The sequence below is a fragment of the Watersipora subatra genome, chromosome 8 (genome assembly GCF_963576615.1).
Source record: "Watersipora subatra chromosome 8, tzWatSuba1.1, whole genome shotgun sequence".
Classification (NCBI taxonomy): Eukaryota; Metazoa; Bryozoa; class Gymnolaemata; order Cheilostomatida; family Watersiporidae; genus Watersipora; species Watersipora subatra.
This window is the reverse complement of record NC_088715.1, coordinates 58,375,458-58,398,538: the sequence shown is the minus strand read 5'-3', so window position 1 is coordinate 58,398,538 and position 23,081 is coordinate 58,375,458. Positions and strand designations below refer to the sequence as shown.

Here is a 23,081-nt window from a genome sequence, read left to right as displayed (position 1 = left end):
AAAGCGCAGGTCTCGATCCACAACATGCAAATGTTCAATGGAGTACTTATAGCATGGTATCTCAACGTGCACACAACTCCAAATCCATATCATTCGCATGATGGAATATTTATTAAAGTAATGGGGCTATTTACCTGCGTGTGGTTTATTAGGCCTAAGGTATAATATTTAATGCAGGTAACAACGGAGAAGGGAAACAGACTAACGAAAATACTTGAGTTCATTAAGAATGTGATACAATTGGTTTACTCTAGTTGTATTTTATCATTTTACTCTACGACTTGCTAGTGCAACTGAGGAGTTTTATTAACCAGTTGTAACGTGCACCGCCTTTTTGGTATGTGTAAACGTGTCAAGGTTTTTTCATCTGCATAGAGACATGTTCAAGATGAACTGGTCCCAGCCAGGATTTGCCTCCTGTTATACCACTGACATCGATTTCAATTAGCCAACTGCTTCTTGGATAAACTTTTAATCAGCTGCAGCTAATCAGCTGCAGCAAGGTGTCTATCGCTCTTAAACAAACAACGGGTTTCAAACGATTTAATTTCTTTTGTTTTACTTGAGTTTATTTAGGATTCTATTCTGGTGAACTGTATTGAATTGCTTCGGTAAACCTGATCATGTACAAAAGCGAGTGCTTATAAAAACAAGAAAAACACGTCCTTTCATCTCGAGTTTGTTTTTCGCACCTTCATTGCATGACAATCTCTATGAGCATTGTAAGGAAAAATGTGTTTTATGTAAGCTGCGACAGCAATCATTCTAGCTCAAGGCAGTTGAAGTATATGCTGTCTTTTACGATCAACGCCATTGCAATCGCTAGATAGCTGCCGAGCCTCAAGATGCCGAGTCACATGCGCCGCATGCGTATGGTCAAGCGTCATGCCGGCCATAAACCGGGTCATAAAAAGGTATGTTTGGTGTATGAATACAGTCACCATGTTATTTCTTGGTTAGATGATTGCGTCACAGTTAGATATTCACTATGTTCCTTTTTGTGCAGATGATATGCATTTGGAATTGTGCGCACATTGAGTTTTCGTGCGATAAGTGCTACAATGGACATTTGTGTGTTGCGGATTGCCGCAGGCACTGTGTTAGAAAACATTTGGAATTCTACGCTAGAGGTCATAGCAGAGAACTCCTGTTGTGCTTAGCAGGATGCTTTTAAACTGAGATTGAGTGAACCAAAGAAAATGTTTAAAATGGAATAGCTGGTGTGGTATTTTCTTTCGGACCATTCAGATGTGCTGGTTCCATCTTTCACAAGCATCGAAACATTCCATAAAATTTTGCAAGTAATAAAACTTACTTAATGTGTGGCTTTTTGCCATTTCCATGTTGCGGGTTAAGTTTGTCATGGGAACATCATGATACCCACATGTAAGTACCATAAATACAATCACTCAATGCCTTCGTTCACTTGTGGTTTGTTTTATAGCAAAAACTTATTCCGATGTACTTTTCATGCGCTCAACCTCTCACATCACGATGTAGTTTTACACACGCGCGCGCACGCACACACACACACACTTCCTGTTTTATGTGTTGGGACTAGTGCAATTCTTTCACTTGCAGGTCCTCATAGAATAATACATCACAGGCATATACGTAAATCTATGAGCTGCTCAACCCAAAAACATGTAAACATTTTATATTTTTTGGAAAAAATTATTACTTGGTGTTTATCTTGTTGTTGAACAGTTTCGTCTTTTCGAGTGGCTGGTTCAGCCTATACCATTTGCTGACGGCCTGATCTAACTAATACTTATAGTTGAGTTTTGTAGTGAATCTGGTCTCTAGGCCTTTTATTGCTATGCACACATTTCAGCAGTGTGACTTACGCGCATGTAAATATACTCTAATATATACATTCTAGCTCAGCTAATAGACAGCAACTGATGAACCAGTAGAAGCCCGCGTAAGATCTAATTTTCCTTAGATTCAGTATAGCTTGAAATATATTATCTTAGCGTTTTCTACTTCAGTGCATTTACCACATGAACGAGGATTACTTAGAAAATGGGTACAGTTGTGTGCAAAGTAAACTGGATCCCTTTGTTGGAAAACTAAAATTCTCATTTACAGCATTGTTACTCATTGTGAATTTAGTCAATAACCGTAAATTATGTATTAAATTAATCCTCATTTTGTCCTGATTTCAAATATATAAACCAAACAGCTGTAATATCAGTTTTGAATGATTATGTAGGCTGAGTTCTGAACACTTAATTTTTCGGTAGTTGAAGATAACAACCTGTACAGATCACAGATCACACAACATACATTTATATTTGTTTATCCCAAATAAAAATGTATGCGAAACAAGCAAATGATAAAGTTATACCAAGTTGGACAATTATAAACAAGTTTTTATTTGTGTTGGATCTCTGCACGCGTTGCGTAGTTTGGTCTTTGATCCTTATTTTATCAGATAATTAAATAAATCTTAAAGATATGTAGATAATGTACTAAAAAGTGGTTAAAAATGAAATAATTGCTTTTTGTGAAGTTAGAAAAATAAAATTACTTTCTCTGTAAAGAATTATTTTATGTGCAGAGTGTTGTTTATTAATTAAAGTAGTTTAAATTAAATTTTTTTCGTTTTGTCACAACAGTTTTTACTATGATTTCTAACCAAAAAAATTAAATGGCATGGCGATGAAAACAAGTTTGAAGCGAATAAATAGTTTTTATTTCCGATCGATTCAAATAATTCATCACGTCTGTTGTTGTTTATCTTGTGCAGCTCGTTTACCTATTTGTGAAAAACTAAAACAACCATTTTCTGTTGGCTTTATTTTATTTATAATAGTTTATAATAGTTTTAAAAGTTGTTTTAAACAATGCCATTTTAAAACTGTGTTACGCCAATTTTTACGTCAACTGCCAATTTTTTAAAATGAAAAAAAGTATTTTTAATATTTTTGCAATTATCATTTATTAAGAATGCTCTTGCATTCATAGTTGCACACACAGAATTACTAGTATATTGAGTGTCACGCAACAATACCTGCCTTAGTGTCAACACTGTCATAGATTTCTACAGAGGTATTTGCTGTTACAACTATCCTTCATAGCTAAACAATACCGGATGAGGTCATCTTTTGTTTGTGTGCGTGGATGACAGTGAGAGAAGGGGACAATGAATATCACTGATGTTTAGCTAATTAATAAAATAGTTATTGATTGATCTTTATCAAATACCTCAGGCGATGAGACACACGGCATCAGTAGTCCTGCAAGCACCAAATAACTTGTGCACACCTATATGAGCTTAAATAGCTGGCATCTTGTTTAGATGCTGTTCCTAATTATTGAAAGCCTTTTTTGTAAAAAGTCATCAACACAACTTTGAGTTGAGGTGCGTTGTAAGTCATGCCATCTACAATCAAACGATTCTTGGAGCCAACTTTTAATACATATTTTTAAGCAATCTAATTGAGTCGCTTTTTAAAGACGATTAGCAAGCATTGAAATACTATGCAAAAGTCGTAAAAGTTGCACTGAGAATCACCCAGTTTAAATTATGAAAAGTGTCCAAATCTTGGAATCGCCCAAATATAAAACAGATTATTTACTCTCTGATTGACGAAGTAGCAAATTAGTGAAAGGATGCAGAATAAAAGGCCACAGCAAAATTTAAACTGCGTAATGTAATCGTTTTGTAGTACGTCGTTTCAACTTTCATATTACTGATTTGTAAGTCTGCCATTCTCCAATTCGAAAATAGAAGTTTTTTAAAAGTCATATTTTGGTGACACTCTGGTAGTCAACAAACTAACTATGCCAAAAAATCAGAATTTGGCTGTTGCCCAAATAAACGCACTGAGGAATATCACAACTATTTGTTCGATTACGTTTTCCGATAAGATAGCCTTAGGCCACTTTCTCATTCTATAGGCATTGTGATAGACAAAGCGTGATTCTTTTGTTTGGTTGCTGGAAACGAGGCTTTGCTAATTAAATACATCTCATGCTCAAGCATTAATTATCTAATGAGTGGATATAGAAAAGCTGATAGATGTGTGCATTGAGGAGTCACCACAGCGGGCACTTCAGTTGGCAAGTCAAAACAAGTGCTCTGTAGATGACATGTTAAGCAGATATTGTTAGATATACAAGCAAGTGCTTTAGTTGGCAAGCAGGATGGTTTTGACCAGGCATAGTCGCATGCACCGCATGGTAAGAACTTGTTTTATCTGCTCATATAGGTTTACAGGTAGTTCTATTGGCGCTGAGTAGTTCTATTACACCCTAACGTGTAACTTTGATGAGCTAAAATCCGCTAATGAAATCTGTCTTGTTTGTATTTTGAAATTTTTATGGTTGTTATATTTGACATTTGGTTCTACGCTATTCACATGAAAATTTTGTTGGTAAACGTAAACCTTTAGTGCCTCCAAGCCGAGTGCGGGCTTCAACTTTTCTCAAACATTTAGAAACTTCAAATTCTTCTGTTAGAGTTGTTCGCCCTTCTCATATATTCTCTACGCCATTTATAACTGTATATAAACTATAAGGTATATACTTTCTTTGTGCTATGGTTGAAGGTGATATGCTGAAGTTATGGTGGCATTGATATGCATGCTCTTGTGGATGTAAGGCCTTTAGTTTTGCTTAACATTTAATGCAAGTCATTTAAAGATTCCCATAATTCCTCACGGCAGCAATATAGGCCGACCGAAATGTCGGAATGCATACATAATAATGTTAACAACCGTACATCAGGAAAGATTAAATAACTGCTCTACCAACATTGGCAAGTTTTCGTTCTGGTATGAGACTCACGGGAAATTACTATTGTCAATAATGATTTTTCAGCTTGGAATTATCAAATGCAAAATACAATTCATAAATTATCATCAGTCAAAATAACTCCTCAAAATAATTTGTGTGAGCGTAAAGAAAGAGTGTTCATGGCAGCTGCCAAACAGCGCGGGGTTTAACATTTTCAGTTTTTGACAAAAATGACTGAACTTTGATTTAGTGCTTTTAAGGTGTCACTACAAGTATCATAGTATCATACTCTCTATATCTAAAGTCTCTGACTCATAACTGGAAAGTGTCAGTCATAAAGTGATCAGTTATTTATTTATTTGAGTGTGGGTCATCAGGCATAGGATAAAGTGATTTATTGTAAGGTAACAACAGAAAGGGAAAAAAGACAAACGAAAATACTTCAGTTTATTGAAACTGTAATATGATTGGTTTAGTCTAATTTTATATTACTACATGATTCTAATTCATGAACTGTCTGAAGAGATTCTTGGGCTACAACTGAAGAGCGTTGTGAGCTGATTGTAACACGGGCAGCCTTGTTGATACATGTAAATGTGTCACTGTTGTTTAACCTGTATAGAGGCATGCTCAAGATAAACTCACAGCATTTTCATTTAAAAAGTCACCTGTTTCATGTTGATACAGTCAGTGTTAACACTTTAAAGCCTAGTATTGTATATACAAGCAGGTTCCCTGATCCTAAACCATATCAATAACTTTCCATCAGCTGTGACAGCACACAGGATAGTGCAATTCTTTGTGAAATAAATATTATTCTCATGCTTTAAGCTTGTAGAAAAGAAAAAAAAACAATAAATCGAGTGAATAGTTTTTATTTCACGCTCTCAAAAAGTGACGTTTCAGACGTAACCGCAAAAACATAATTCTTGCATTACACTGAGTTTGATAGAGTGTGTATGTCTTTATATAAACAGAAAATCAATAGTTTTAGTGACAAACTCTTGTTGTTAAGAAGAAAACACTTTCTAGTTTTGTCTATTTTTAATCCTTCATTACCAAGAACTTTAACCGGATTGTCATCAAAAACTTATGTCTTGTCAGCAGCCATTTCTCATTTCTCGGCTAGTTTGAAATGCTCTCACTATTTTAGTAATATCTCATGAGTTAATAGTTAAATGGACTTCAAATTTCGGAATTATTTTGAAAACCTGTTTCAAATAAAGAGGCTATGTTTTCATAAGTTTAGCAAAAGTAGAAGAAAACAACACGTAGCTGTGAAGCTGAGTTTTCTCAAGTGTAGGATTTGATGAGAGAAAAAATCTCCAAATTCTCTCAGGCCCAGTTTTTAAAGTGTTAATTCCTGACAATAATTTGCTAACACAAACTTTGTTTATTACAGAAGGGCATGCACAGCCGTCATCGGCACAAAACAACACACAAGAAAACACATCATGCTAAACACAAGCAACATGGACATAAGAAAACTCGAGCAACGCACAAAGCGGTAAGTATATTCCTAGCCGCTTGTGAATTCCTTTCCTCAAGTTCTGTTGACAGACAGTATTTGCAAAAAATATCAGCATTTACCTGCCGGCAAGTTGAGTTCCTGAAGTTCCGATCCAGTTCCTGCAGCTCACAGTAAGCAAAGATTCTAGGCTGCCGTCAATATCAATAGTCTAAACAAACAGCAAAAGTTATGTGGCCAGGTTTCACTTATGCTTTGTAAGAAGACCTATTGGTCAGCGTTGTGTAAACACCGGCAGCATTACTAGTTGGTACTCATCGTCAGCAAACCCTGCGTTTCTAAGCTTCAACTATAAATTTGGTTGTTTCTCCTTTAGCCCTAGATCCTAGAGGTCTTATACATTGTTAAAGATCTCGAGTCTATTTTTTGTTTCTGGCCATCATTCAGCGAGTTTCCCTGCTTCAAATGTATTATTCGCTGGAGTTGTCATTCCTTCAAATAAATAGTTACAGATGAGTTTATAAACAGTCAGAGAAGTTTTTAATTGCCATATTTTATAAAATCTGATTAATTGCCACGCTTAAGAAGGTTTATGACATAATAAATCGCTAAGCCCATTTTACTAAGTTTTATTCTGGTTTCTTCTTGCTACCATTTTAAAGTTTCTATCTATGTTTACAGTTATCTATATTTACCAAATTTAATAGTATTCAGTTTTTATGTTTTAATTCTAATTTTGAATTATATAAACAAATCTTTTTATTGCAAACTGATATGAATAAACAAAGTAAAACTTATAAAATAAAATTATAACTCGTCTTTCTGAATACAATTGCGATATTGTTGGAGGTATCTGAATTTTCAAAGATTTTTGTTTTCATTTTTTAATAAATTATTGTAGGCTCAATAGGTATGTATTAGTATAGTGTCAATATTTTGAAAAATAAATCTTTTGAAGGTATTTTATTTCAATGGTCAAATCTTTCTCATATCTCCACACTAAAGTATGCTACGCAGGACTAAACTTTTAAGTGAACAAATACTGTGATTAATGATGCTGAGATGTTTCATCACTAGACTTCGCTGCAGAGAAGCATTCATAATTTAACAAATGACCATGACCTTAAACCAGGCTAAATGCACCGTCACATTACATCGTTTGCATTGCCAACGCGTTGACATTACATTGTCGATTAATCGTTCCAAACCACCAAGCTGATCTACATCAGTCGAGATAAATTTGATTAGTTGAAGTGTTGATTCTAACAATCTCAGTTCCATTTTATTCATTTTTACCAAACACTAGTTTAAACCAAGATTAACTTTTGCAAGATAATGGCAACTATTCCTTGCGCAAGCGACGTAAAGTGTTTTTGTATTTGGCTGTCTTCACCGTTAACATGTGGGGCTTTTTCTTGAGCAAGACTGGAACAGTGTGATTAGCTAAACATACATAATTGTTATCACTAATTGTTAATGACCTATATTAGATTATAAAGTTCAATATCTCTTCTTCAGTCAATTGATCCATAGTGATTAACTAGATTCAATTCAATTCAAAAGGTGTCAGCAAGGATATGAAGGTCTTCACACAACCGAAGCATATTCTTGTTGGTCAGTCGTCTTGTCAATGCGGCACATGGTTTAGTAGCGTTAGAACGCTTGTAGGCACAACAAATATCTACACTCTGCATCAACGTTGTATTTTCTGAGAGTGTGTAGCTAGGCCTTTAGGCTAAGGTCTTAACTTTTCTTTTTTTCACAAGCTTTTATCATTCACTTCAATCTGCAGCATTAGGTCATAGCCTGAGAGCTTCACTGAACTCGGTATTGCGTCATGGTATGTACTTTCCGACCTTCCAGTTTGAGTTATTACAAATATAACTTTGGCTAATATGTTGTGTACTTTTCAGCGCAATTACTCTTTCTAATTCAATTAAAAATCAAATCTAAGCTGCAGAAAGGACTATTGCTGATTTTAAAATGTAAGAAATGCACTCGCTGTAAGAGAAGCGCTTGATGCTAGCAGAATTAGCTAATGGTTCTCAAGCTAAACGCGAGAGTTTCAAACATGCAACAACCGATCTGAGTTGGTAAGCAATGCATGTGCCTTGTATCAGTGCTCGCATGAGTGCCTGCACTAGAGAGAGAGAGATAATAACCCCATAAAAGCACCCACCTACTTGTGACATTTTTATGTACAGCATTAATGGAGAGCGCTATAACAACCTGGTCAAGTATTAATAAGCAGCCCAGCTAATTGGGGCATAATTTTGATTGGGACCTTTACACCTTCCGAAGTACTATTTGCTCAGTATCTGAGAGCCTGAGAACCATTGTTATCTAGCTATTGTCATCTAATCAGAGAGCTCTCGTAATACTCAACGCATCTCAGCGTTTTTAGAAAGATGTTTTTATATGTTATCTGTATATGTCTAAATATCGGGTTATCTTTCCTACCAAACATGATCTAATTAGTGTTCTCAAGACAGCTTCAATGTCGCATCAACATTATTAATTTACAACATGATTCAGTAAATTTAAGTTAAGATGTTTTTATCTGTATATTTCTAAAACTAGAGTTATCTTCCCTACCAAAGATTGTCTAATTAGTATCCTAAAAGTCACCCCAGTGTCACATCATAGCCGGTGCTTGGGGTGTATGTGGGAACCAGGCTTTAAAGAAACTAGGTATAAGAGAGCATTCACTATCTGCATGCATGCAGTCAGCTCCATAAGTGGAACAAAGAGTTTTTGAATGATTATATAAAAACGTTGAACTTGTGATTCAAAATTTCTTGAAAATGAACTTACACAAAATTTTAGTAAATTTTATCAGAAAATATCGGTATTTTTTATCATTTATGATTGTATCATTCTATTAGTTGCAATTGTTTTGGATGTTTGAGGTGATCTGACTGCCAGAATGTTTCAAGATTAAAATCGACAAAACTTGATTGCGTTTAAAATGCTCAGATCAAGCGAAAGTGCGATTATGACATGTATAGTTGAAAATAGACTGACAGAATAGAGATGCGTTACGCTGCAACTTGAACACAATAACTGATATCAACTATAGCAGCAATACCAACTAGTGATGTCATTTTGCACATATTTTTTTTCAGCATTTTAACCGGGATCAATTTTGCCAATTTTATTCTTGAAACATCCTAGCTGTCAGATCACTTCAAACATCCAAAACTAATGCAATTGATAGAAAAATACTGATACTTTCTGATAAAATCTACTAAAATTTTGTAAAAGTTCATCTTGAATTGTGTTAAGAAGAACGGCTGTCATTAGATGCTAGTAAATACTGGAAGAACAGTAAAGTGCTTCTATAACTTTCACTACACGCTTAGGATCTGTAGTAACCTAAGAATGCTGCCGATTAAAAACCACTGGTTGGTTACTGGAGTAACAATTTCCCAGGAGTCAGTTTGTTTGATTATGTTTGCCCACTGATTCCTGTTTACTTAGCCAATTAACGGGTTAGGTACTTGATGATACCTACTTGCTTATGACTTTAATAATGCCGACTGACCTTAACGCAGATGTAAAAACTTTTACTTGCTGATACTTGCTACAAATCAGAAGCTACTACTGGTAGTATTTAACATGGCTATCAACACCTGCAAACCTAGAAGATCTTTTTTAAGACAAGTGAAGTAGGCGCTAAAATCCTCTTCATACATAGAAGATCCTTTCGTAAACACCAAATGCAATGTGTGCTAAAATCTCTATAACCTAAGCTTTCAGCTGAAATCTGGAAAAAGTGTGACTGCTGCATTAATTGATTATCATTTCTAGTAGACTAGATTTCTAGTAAAGATCGTCATGTGTAAATCAGTATATGCATAATTATTTTATAGAGCAGCAAGTTGATCAAGTGGCATAGTGGTAGTGTGTGTACCTTAGAATCTGAAACCTGGGTTCGATCCCCGTACAAGGCAATTTTTTTCCAAACGCTCGTAGTGTGAATTCAGACAGGCGGACGGACATGGCTCATATTATAGTAAAGACTATTTTTTGATGTCGATCGAAAATTCAGCTTAGCTTTTCTTCAAAATTAGTTTCGCTGCCAGAACTTTAATGAGAGTTTCTCAGGACTGTTAAAACATAAAATATTTTGAAAATAATTTGTTAATTTTGATACTGGATTTAACTAGCACAACTGTTCAATTGAAATAGATGTTAAGTTTGCTGATCAGACTGTCTGATGACCATACTTGTCATGCTTGTTATAAAAATGTACTCTCGGTGATGTTGGATTCTGTGTGTTAGACCAGAGACTAGAATGTGTGTTAAGGCAAAGGCTGAAACGCAATTGAGTATTGCCTTCGTTGATTTGCTGTTTACATTACGAGAAATGCTTAGTTGAATTTCAGGAAACAGTTTAGTTGACTCCCAGATTTAATCTGGTTAGTGTCAGGTATTATAATTGTCAAAGGATGGATTGTTGCGTTGCTAAGCTAAACAAGTAAACAAGTAAACAGTGCTGATATTCAGTGAACCCAGTGGCAGCTTTGTGTTCAGTTTGAACTGCATCTCACCTCAACTGCTACTGTCAACTTCAATCATGAAGCTCTGAGCGCAGAAAATCACCCAAAGTTTAACTTTTGTAGCACTATTTTATAGTTCCGTGTGATTAAAAAGATCGCACTAGGTGGTTGGCATGTGCAAATTTATCATCAAAGTGACACATAACATGTGGCACACTGAATGGGCTAGCATATTTAATTAAGTTAACTGCTGAAATAAAAAATGCTGGGCACATTGGCAATCTTTCAAAAACTATTATATGAAAGCATAACTCCAAGTTTGGTGGCGAAGGCGCTCCTAAAATACAAGTCGTTGAAAATATGTTTATGTATACTGTCAGTGAGCTAGTGAGATTGTTAATTGGAGATGGTGGGATGCGATAATCTTTTTTTGTCTGCAAGGTCAAATATTGATTTGGTGTAAACCAACTGTCACTTGTTCTTGCGTGTCACTTGTTCTTGGGACAATCTTTGATCCTCTGATCTGAAAAATAAAAGCTAAGGCTAGAATATTTTAGTTAAGCTTAGAATGTTGGAGAAGATTACTCAGTGCTAGTCACATTTGAGTAGTGATTTCTACTTAGTCTGCCCATCTCACCTTTTGACTCTACAAGTACCTGCTCTATCTGCCACATCAGCCTCTCAATCTATTCCTGAAATGCAAACAGTGTCAGCTTATTAGTGTCTTTTAGCTGTTATTTATTCTAGCGGTAGGCAGCTGCTCTCCCAGCTGTATCCACAGAGTTTGTAGCAGCATGTGTGGACTCCGCTCCACAAGCCCTTTCCAAGCATTCTCATAAGTTTTAATTTTCATCATATGGAATTCGATTCCTGGCAGCTGTAATCTAAGAATGTTTATATGAATCAATTTAGTTTTATTAGCTTGGTGTTAAAATCAGATCAGGATAAGGTATTTTAGGTACGTAGCTTGCAGCTCACACGTGGTGCGGTGTGAGACGATACAGATTAGCTTGTATCTAACTACAACATAAGGAGTGCACAGCCTTGCTCAAACTTCTACCGACTAGAATTTCAGATGCAAGAAGAGTCTTATTTTGCAAAGGCCCAGACGCGTGAACGTGAAGTAGAATAGAAAATACTACAAACACCCTTCATTGCCTTCTTTTGTTTTCGTTTCTAATTCTTGTATGGCATGATTTGAAAAACTTTTCTGTTTAAAATGAAATTATTGGCAATGAAGTAATAATAAAACAAATTCCTGCATTTTTGTGCAAGGTCAGCACAACGAGATTTTGCCCATTCGCACCACAGAATTTAGTTTCATCGGGCGAAATAAACCCATGAAGTTTTTTTTTAGCACATTCACAAACTGCTTGCATATGACACAGCTTACACTGCATAATAACCGTATATAATAATACCATAGTAACTATAGCGATCATACAAAATAATGTATAATAATATCATTTTAATAATCTTGTATTCAGTCTGCACTCTATTGGCTCGTTACATAAAAGCTGTCATTGCGATTTCCTAGTGTATGGTCACATTTTTCACGCATGAAATATTGTCATTGTGAGTTTAGCACTCGGTTGTCTGAGCTTTTATTGAGTTTTCAACCATAAGATGAAAGATTCTAAAAATTTTAGCAGACAAATGACTAATATTCAAGATGGCAAAGTTGAAGAATTTTCACAAAAGAGAGTTTTTTGTTGGTGGACTTTATAGCCGCGTTGTTCTAAAATTACACTTTATATCTGAAGATAGGTAAATTACTGGCAACAGATTTTGGAAGTGAATAAAGTTTAAAACATGTTTCTGTTTCCACTAGTAATAATACTATAAATACTCTATTTTACGTAACTGAAATATGGTTAGTGAGAGTTCTGTAGTAAGTAATTTTAATAATGTTAGAAAAAGCTTAAACTTTGCTATTAGACAAATCACAAACTCATGGTATCTGTTTCAAACAAGTAGGTCTTTTCCAAGTGGAGAGAGGATAACTACCAATAAAACCATCATATACTGATGGAAGCGTGTAATAACAAAGAGTATAACAGGTATATAACTGAAGCTGTCAAAGAACTTTAAATATTCCTATGCAATGCCTGCTTTTCACCCATGCCATAAGTACGCCTAAGTGTCTTACCAAGTGTTTGGTTAATTATATTCCAAGTCTTTATAACACGAGCCAATAGATTGTTTACTGTTTGTCCTCGCTACACCCGGTATTGATCTTCGCTCAACAAACTCGGTGCCTAAAACTACTCCCACTAGAAGAAATGCATAATCCAAGATGTTATTGATACGTACTACCAAAATTTGTATGATCTCAGCTTTAAATCTGTGATTACGACTACCTCGAAGCATTTTCTTTGGACTTTATCATTTTACTCAAAAATAATTCTTGCGACAATGCTACAATTTTTATTTAGTAGTAAGAAAATTTTTTGTCTCTTGAAAGCTTCTTGTTTGTCCTGGTGTTATTCTATAACAGCAGAAATTATTTAGTTTGTTGTACGCGAACAAAGAACACTTAATGGGCCATGGCTGAGTGGATTATGAGGCGACACAAAAGGAAGATAACTATGGCGCCTTACAGTGCCTCGCGTTGCGCGTTCACAACTCGAGTTGTACAACTCGAGTTGTACAACTCGAGTTGCACAACTCGAGTTGTGAACGCGCAACACGACTTTTCAAAAGTAAGGTGCAATATAGTGGTATTACGGTAGAATAACCGTAGATCTAGTTATATTAACAATGGTACATCAATAGGCACCCGTTAGCTAATAGAAACTAAACTGTATGTACTGTAAAACTAGAGCTAATAGCGAATTATTAGAATTATACTGTGCCGAGTTTGCAACTCGAGTTGTACAACTCGAGTTGTGCAACTCGAGTTGTACAACTCGAGTTATATTTACAAACTCGAGTTGTACAACTCGAGTTGTGCAACTCGAGTTGTACAACTCGAGTTGCAAACTCGGCACAGTATAATTCTAATAATTCGCTATTAGTTCTAGTTTTACAGTACACACATAATTTAATTTCTATTAGCTAACGGGTGTCTATTGATATACCATTGGTAATATAACCAGATCTACGGTTATGCTACCGTAATACCAATATATTGCACCTTACTTTTGAAAAGTCGTGTTGCGCGTTCACAACTCGAGTTGTGCAACTCGAGTTGATCAACTCGAGTTGTGAACGCGCAACGCGAGGCACTGTAAGGCGCCATAAGGTAACCTTCTTCTATACTGTTTTTAAAAATATTCTTCAGCTTCCACTGGCGGGAATAATATGATTAGGCATTAATATCAAGGTTTACTTTCACAGTTATAATAGTTGGTCTGAAAATGTGTTTAAAACTACAAAAAATGTTTTTGAATTTAGAATTGGCTAGTTTGAAATATTTGCTTTTCAAGTCTACAGATCGCAGGCTAAAGCTTGTCTGTTAGGACACCACACAGAAAATGGAGAAACAGCAGCATGCGTGTATATATATATACGCCTTCAGTAAGGTTGTGATGCATTAGAACTGCACTATGTTGTGGCTGTGCAGTACGCAGTAATGTTGCAGTGTATTACAGCTTCTAGTGCACAGTAAACGTTTCCTACTACTGCACTGCTACTGCAAATTGCCTTCTGCTATCTACTGTGAATTTACTTCCATGATACAGTATTTGAGAGTCAGCAACTCATGCATAGTGTAAATGGTCATTCCTTAAAACTTCAAACTGCATGTGTACTGCATTAGTGTGGAGTTAGATCAACTACTGCAACTGTGCATTAGTGTGGAGTTAGATCAACTACTGCAACTGTGCATTAGTGTGGAGTTAGATCAACTACTGCAACTGTGCATTAGTGTGGAGTTAGATCAACTACTGCAACTGTGCATTAGTGTGGAGTTAGATCAACTACTGCAACTGTGCATTAGTGTGGAGTTAGATCAACTACTGCAACTGTGCATTAGTGTGGAGTTAGATCAACTACTGCAACTGTGCATTAGTGTGGAGTTAGATCAACTACTGCAACTGTGCATTAGTGTGGAGTTAGATCAACTACTGCAACTGCGCATTAGTGTGGAGTTAGATCAACTACTGCAACTGTGCATTAATGTGGAGCTAGATCAACTACTGCAACTGCGCATTAGTGTCGAGTTAGATCAACTACTGCAACTGTGCATTAGTGTGGAGTTAGATCAACTACTGCAACTGAACATTAGTGTGGAGTTAGATCAACTACTGCAACTGTGCATTAGTGTGGAGTTAGATCAACTACTGCAACTGAGCATTAGTGTGGAGTTAGATCAACTACTGCAACTGAGCATTAGTGTGGAGTTAGATCAACTACTGCAACTGTGCATTAGTGTGGAGTTAGATCAACTACTGCAACTGAGCATTAGTGTGGAGTTAGATCAACTACTGCAACTGTGCATTAGTGTGGAGTTAGATCAACTACTGCAACTGAGCATTAGTGTGGAGTTAGATCAACTACTGCAACTGAGCATTAGTGTGGAGTTAGATCAACTACTGCAACTGTGCATTAGTGTGGAGTTAGATCAACTACTGCAACTGAGCATTAGTGTGGAGTTAGATCAACTACTGCAACTGAGCATTAGTGTGGAGTTAGATCAACTAATACTGCTGGTTTACCAAGTGTCTGTATTTTAAATTCACTGTTACCATTGACTGAAGATTTCACCACAATGGGTGGTGTTTGAAAATTAAAAAAGCAAACTAGATTAGGTAGACAACTTCAGCTTTGATTGCCTTCAGTAATTACCATTGACTAATCTAATGACTCATGGCTAGTCTCAGCAGAACGAGTGTTTTCTCCCGGTTAGAATGTTAGTGTTTATGTAAAGGTCACGACCCGGTCTTGCAGCACCTGCTTTAGATGTCATAGAGTGTATTATTGTTAGTTTTTTGCTGGTCTCAGTTTTTTCGAAAAAAAAGTATCTACATGTATATGTTCTATCTTAGCAAATAAAGTGCATACATTGTCTTGCATAGGCTCAAAAAAGCTAGTGTTCTACATCAAATGCACAACCCATTTATGTAATCACAAAAAGGCCTCAAAATAGATGTATTTATTCTTCACCAGTGTTTTCCTTCGTGCATTCAACGAGGATCTATTTCCGCCTTTTTCATTTGTGAGATTTTGGGAGATTTTGAGAGACGTTAGGGTACTGTGTATCACATTTATTGCTATACATTTTCTCATACTTCATTTGCCTCCTCATGTTTTTCTCAGGCCTCTGCTCATTATTTATGCTATTTGTGCCCTTCCCAGTGTTTGCTCTACTCCCTAAAGACAACTATTGCTAGTTCCAGCTGCTTTCTTATAAGGTTTTATTATTTGTTTAGCTATTCCTAGTGGTCTAGAATACCTGACCTGCTAGCAACAGGTCGGGTGGGGTTCAGTTCCCAAAAAAGCAACTGGTGGTGACGAGAATGATATTCAACCTTAAATTGTTCTCTGAAACTTGGCATGTCTGCAGTGGTCAAGGTTCCCTTACCACTGGACTCAGAAATGTCTAGCTAAGATCACAGAGCCATGGTTTGTACAATAATGTTTCTTAGAAACACACATACACACACACAGTCTCGGTTTGTAGTAAGCTAAGAAGACATCATACATACTTGATCCTTGAGGAATTGATCACATATTCATCATATTTTATATCTTGCTTTGTGTAAAATCATGATTGGGCAGACAACTTCATGTAGTCAGCAGTAATTTTTTCATGGACCAATTTATAATCGTTGATCATGTCTGTCTTAGGGCAGAAAAACGTTAAGCACAACTCGCCATCATTGTAGATATGCAGTTTTTTATCTTTTTGGTATTTTGGAGAGATTTTAAAAATAAGCTAATATGAACCCTTCTATATAAAGCAGTAATGAGCGTGTTACTATCATACCAAATGTTTTAGATCATTGTGCTTCTCTCACAGTACCAGACATTATAGTATATTGATATTGCAATAGTTTGTGAAACAGTGAAGTTAAATATTCCTTAACCGTTTGCTCTTATCGAGCTTATAAGCATGAAAACAGTTGATCATTTTCATCTTTGTGTCATATATGCTTTTTACAAAGTATTACAAGGGCAGTGATAAAAGCTTGTGACAGCATTTGAATGTGCCATCAAATAGTCTGCAAGCAAAGAAAATTAAGCCTAAATTTGGTTTGGAAATAAATGAAAATATAAAATTTATTGCTAGGTAAAGTGTTACATCTCCTTTAGTATGAGATGCAAGAAGCCTTGAAATAAACGTGATGTCTCCTGTCAATATTTCACTTTGCAACACTTTTACACAACGAGTGTGTTGTGCAGACAAGTGAGTTGTGCAGACGAGTGAGTTGTGCAGACAAGTAAGTTGGGCAGACGAGTGAGTTGCCCAGACGAGTGAGTTGTGCGGACGAGTGAGTTGTGTAGAGGTGTGAGTTGGGCAGACGAGTGAGTTGTGCAGACGAGTGAGTTGTGCAGATGAGTGAGTTGGGCAGACGAGTAAGTTGCGCAAACGAGTGAGTTGCCCAGACGAGTGAGTTGTGCGGACGAGTGAGTTGTGCAGACGAGTGAGTCGCCCAGACGAGAGTGTTGTGCAGACGAGTGAGTTGTACAGATGAGTGAGTTGTGCAGATGAGTGAGTTGCCCAGGCGAGTGACTTGCCCAGATGAGTGAGTTGTGCAGATGAGTGAGTTGGGCAGACGAGTGAGTTGTGAAGACGAGTGAGTTGTGCAGACGAGTGAGTTGTGCAGACGAGTGAGTTGTGCAGACGAGTGAGTTGTGCAGACGAGTGAGTTGTGCAGACGAGTGAGTTGTACAGACGAGTGAGTTGTGCAGATGATTGAGTTGCCCAGGCGAGTGACTTGCCCAGACGAGTAAGTTGTGCAGACGAGTGAGTTGTGCAGACGAGTGAGTTGTGCAGACGAGTGAGTTGTGCAGACGAGTGAGTCGCGCAGACGAGTGAGTTGCCCAGACGAGTGAGTCACGCAGAGGAGTGAGTCACGCAGAGGAGTGAGTCGCGCAGACGAGTGAGCTGTACAAGTGGGTTAGTTTAACTTGCATTAATTGAGGTTTCAAACTCTTGATACTCACAAGCAGGTTTGCTAACAGATTGTCAGACCTCCTAACAGAAATAAGCCATAACAGACAGTGACTTTATGAGTTTACCTGCATGTATGTCTATTATAATATATATAATAGGTCTATTATTTTAGATATGACAAACTTTACTAGTATATTACAAATATAAACAAGAATAACTATGTATGACATCTTATAACAATTGAAAAATTAATTATATTTAAACATTTTTCTCATAACCACTACATAGATACAAACGTATTTTCAGCGAGTTTGCTCATAGTGTTGTTTACTGCGTGTCGGTAAAAACTAACAAAAATACAAAAAAGCTATTATATACTGGCAGTGTTTACGTTTCAGTCGCCTGTAGTTACCAAAAAAGTTACACGCATATCAGATGACATTCATACTGGGTTTCCACTCGAGGTTTATTGTCACTATAAGCTAAATGAAAGCTTGGCTGCCAACAGCAAAGACAGCTTTATAAGACTAGAGGAACACTTGCTCTGCTAGTCAGCAGGCTCTTCCACATGAGTTCTTCCCATTTACAAGTAATTAAACGTAATTATCTCTTACTAGAATAGTCGATAAACCTCTAGGATAAACATAATCCGCTAATTCATCGGTTAGCTTCGTGTATCTTCCTGATTTAATGTTGCATCACGTGATTATGATGTATCTTTCTAGACGTCGTCGGTAGACCCTGGCAGTCGTGATTTTCAATATCGCTCATTGCAAGTCGGTGAAAGCAGTCTAATTTATCAAGGATTTTTGATTCACAAAAAAAGTTTTTGCGAACTGCACAGGTTTGACATGGCAAAAACATTGGCTCTCATTTATGCTATGAGACGCAGACGATTCGCCAGAGGTCGGAAAGCTCAAGGATGCAAGGTTGGTTTTACGTAGGTAGTTGACACGACAGCTTTGATTTAAACTGGCTTATCAAGTATGCATTTAAGCTAGAGACAGGCAACTCTCATATTTGCTGAACTGTTTGTATTAACCTTGCAAGTTAGTAGTTTGGGATAGCAATTGATAGCTTGAATATTTTTATGCACTCTGCACACCCAACCTATTAAAATCTCATAACCTCACAAGCATTGAAACGTAATGTATTGTTGTTTCCACTCAACAAGTGTTTGATGAACAGTGTCGAGATTTGTGTGACTTTTATCAACTGTTTATAATCTTTCATGGGTTCATTTATTTATTGTGTTCTATTAATAGCAATAGAAATCGTACGGACTGCTCAGTTAATTTCGAGTTAATTAAATGAGATTTAAAAAGCTTCTGAAAGTTCAACTAAACATAGCATCTATTTCAGAAGATTTTGTATTTGTTTTATTTTTTATTCAAACTTGCATACATTTAAACTTTTTAAAATGGAATCTCAGTATGTTGTGTAAGAAATTTTAATTGTTGAATGAAATTTAACTATAAATGTAAATTAAAAGGTTTGGTAGCATTCAAACGCTTTCATTTTATGAGTGTATAAACGGAGTAGGATATATAGTTTGAGCCATTTAAAAGTGAGGTATCAACTCCCTATAAGTAAAACTGTCTGATACCTTATGAATTTGCCATACTCCTTCGAGATAAGAAGTCATATTTGAACATTTTTTGGAAAGATTCAAGTGTTCAAAGCTCCCATATATTTTGTTTGTAACGTTTTATAAGCTTCATTACTTTAAAAATGAGCTCGCAATAAAAATTACATTTCTATGTCGTCGAGTATAATAAAAATAGTTTTTTTAGCTGGTTATGGACAAAAGGCTGCCATCTTCAAAGCATTTGTGTGTTATTTAAGATTTATCAAACGATTTTAATCTCTCATCTATGACTAATAAGCTTTTATCAGAAGAAGTATTTAATTTAGTCAAACACCATCTTTTACTTGATATCCAAATCTGCTTATGTCAAGGTTAATTCTCCGCCTTGAATTCAGATTGCTGCCGGAGCATCAGGTTTTAAATAATATTTATCTTAGAAACACACTATTAACAAATAACTCGAAATGCGCATGCATATGTGTCATATATGTCACATATGTCACATATGTCAATTCAGGATTTTAGACCACTAGGCTATGGCTGCTCTCTGGGTCAGAATGGAGCACGTCGGGTGATATCCTAATTATAATGAATTCTAAAATAATAGGAAAGGGAGGATGAAAGGAAAGGGCGAAAGATGGTATCAAAAGACTTTTAATCATCGCTCTCAGCTCTCGTCGTTACTAAAATCAACAATGTCGAGCCTCGACCTATTGGTAGTGAAGCTACCAGATGATTATTCATGGATTCTCTTTTGCAACGCAAATTAAATACATTGTTTGTTGTACAAACAATGCCTTTATGATATAGGTCAGACATGGTTGACAACGTAGACCACTGGAGACATGCCCAGTTGGATGTTATTCCTGTCACCATCAGTGTTGTTTCTTGGGAATTGAACCCTGACCTCTTGTTTGTTAGTCAGGATTTTAGACCACTAGGCTATGGCTGCTCTCTGGGTCAGAATGGAGCACGTCGGGTGATATCCTAATTATAATGAATTCTAAAATAATAGGAAAGGGAGGATGAAAGGAAAGGGCGAAAGATGGTATCAAAAGACTTTTAATCATCGCTCTCAGCTCTCGTCGTTACTAAAATCAACAATGTCGAGCCTCGACCTATTGGTAGTGAAGCTACCAGATGATTATTCATGGATTCTCTTTTGCAACGCAAATTAAATTCTATTCAAATAGAGACCAGAGACAGTATTTCATGATCAAAGATTATCGGAAAGTGTCTGCTGTCGAGAATTATGGGTAATAAATGTTTGAAGATGTTGAGTGAAGTTGTGAGCTCACTCACCCGTGTAACTTCTATTCAGTCATGTTTGGCAGCAAACATATACCGAGTGCTTCGTACTACCTCGCACGAAATAGGTCCCTAGCGAAAAAGAAGCTTCGTGGCAGGAGACAGCAGCATTGCAAAGAATGGTTTGTTCATCAGTCTCTGAGGGTGAGCGTTGTGACTGCCCTATTTTGCAAATTGCGTTTTGTTAGAATCGAGCTTGTCTACTATAGCAACTATTTGAATTGCAGCAGCCAGTAAAACATTTTGAAGTTTTGTTTCATCATCTTTTATTAAATAGAGCTCTTTTATGGATGTTATAGAAAGGTCATTTAAAATAATCAGTCTTTGTTTTTCATTTTTACTGATACACAAAAAATTTGTTTCAACAGCAAAAAATTTTGGCAATGTTTCAAAACACATAAAATACAACTATTTTATTATAATAATTAAAATCTACTTAATCAGTGCAGCAAAGTTTAAAGTGTGTTCTAACAAATTTTTTGTAGCTGACTGCTCTTTGTGTTATATTAATTATCCCAGTGCAGTATGTCACCTGAAGCCTAGTGGGCTATTTTGGGCTGGTTCATGCTTCCGAATCTGGCCGGTTCTGTCAGGGTTGATGCTTTCAGCACTCTGTGCTCTGGGTGCCATCAATGGATCGGCAATTATATTGGTACAATTTCTGGAGCTTGGCTTGGCGACTCTTAAGATTCAGTGGGTTTATTTCCCATTGTATTGCCTCTGTTTTGGCGTTGCTTGGGAGGATCGGTGCACCAGCTGTTTAGCTCGTGACAATAACCCTTAAACCAGTTTTATAACTTCTTACATTCCTGGTACATCATATAAATACACGTCAGCGACTCACCCAGTTCAGTCTCTACTACTTATCAAGACGGCAACGTTACAAAGTTCGCTCTTGAAAACTTTGCTAAACTTTACTTATCAATTTATCAACATAACGCCTTTATTATAGTAGAGACCTTTTAATATACAAGAGATTATACCAGTTGGATAAATATGTTAAATACTTTCAAGTACTAGCAAGGCTCCAATGAGAGGAGAATAGAGGTACATTAATTTTTATTTTTCATGACATATATATCTGATTTTATTTACCTCTAGTAATATCCGCCTATTCTATCCGCATATTTTATTCATACATTTTATCCGCCGCTGACGTCATCATAATCATATTTTACTCTTTATTATTTATAGTTTTTACTGGTCAATAAACTAATTATCTCAGTCCAAAAAGCAATCTCCAAAAACTTAATATAGGTCTCAGCTACATTCTTCATACTTCCAAAGTGATTTTAACAGAATTGGCAGTGTTGAGTTATTGCATCTCTTATTCCCGGTATATCCCAAAAATAGTCGGTTATATACCCTAGTTACTACAAAGGCGAGGAGGCTTGTCTACTTTGTGGTGAATGGATGGGCTGGTCTGCCACCTTTTATAATAGGCCGTTACACAGCCTACTTGGCTAGGGTATTTTTAGCCATAGAAAGTGGCTGTTCCACCCATAGAGTTATCTCCCCCTAAAGGGATAACTTTATGGTCCTACCATCTATTATACCAGGTTGTGTACCCAGTAATGTTAGCCATAGGTATTTCCTGTTCTGTAATCATTTATAATAGGTAATGTAACAGGTTTTTTAGGATATACTCCCAGTTATAATTTGTTAATTTAATTACGTTTTATTTATATAGTTTAATAAATAAGTATGTATATTACAGAATAATTGGAAATCTAGCCATACATATGTCGAGAGAGAATTTAACTTCTGCAGACAATTTGCTTGCTGATCTAATTTTTCGATATAGCCAACCCACTTGTTGAAAACAAATTCGCTGGTAACACAGTCTATTTGGGAAGTAGAAATATGATAGCCTGATAGGCTACTTTTTAGAATTTTACATATAGATTTTCACTCTGTTCAATCTGCGCCATGCAGTTTCACAAAATCTTTTTATTTGAAATATAACGGACTGACAAATTTAAAAAACAGAGAATCAAAATAATTACTTTATTTTCAGTTTTGTAACTCTCAATGGCAGTTGTCTTCTCATTAGAGTAAGCATTCCTCTAAAAGTAACTGTGATAGTAGACATATTATTTGTTAACCAGGAAACTGAATAAGTTTTAGTATAAGTTAGATATAAATATGAGTAGAGTATGCAGAAGAAGAGATATTGATGAGTAAACAAAGTTATTTATCTATTATTATATTATTTATCTATTATTTATCTTAAACATTCTAATGGTGTAACTTCTTATCTTTTATAGTAAATGTATCTATTTTATTATCCTTATTATGTAGCAAGTTTTTACCTTATAAGTGGATAGATATTAACCTTAGTTACACGAGTCAAGGCCGTTTATAGCATATCAGACCATGAGACAAAAACAAAATTAATAAAGTAAATTATGC

At 36.1% G+C, this 23,081-nt stretch overlaps 1 protein-coding gene across 1 annotated transcript in view; it reads left to right on the top strand.

Moving 5' to 3' along the window:
- The first annotated feature begins 845 nt into the window (after positions 1–845).
- The window catches only part of LOC137402788 (uncharacterized), an 81,945-nt gene continuing 59,709 nt past the window's right edge, over positions 846–23,081 (top strand). Inside the window, exons 1-2 of the mRNA XM_068089294.1 lie at positions 846–914; positions 6,146–6,250. Coding sequence (XP_067945395.1) covers positions 846–914; positions 6,146–6,250 — 174 coding nt within the window. The remainder of the gene's footprint in view (positions 915–6,145; positions 6,251–23,081) is intronic.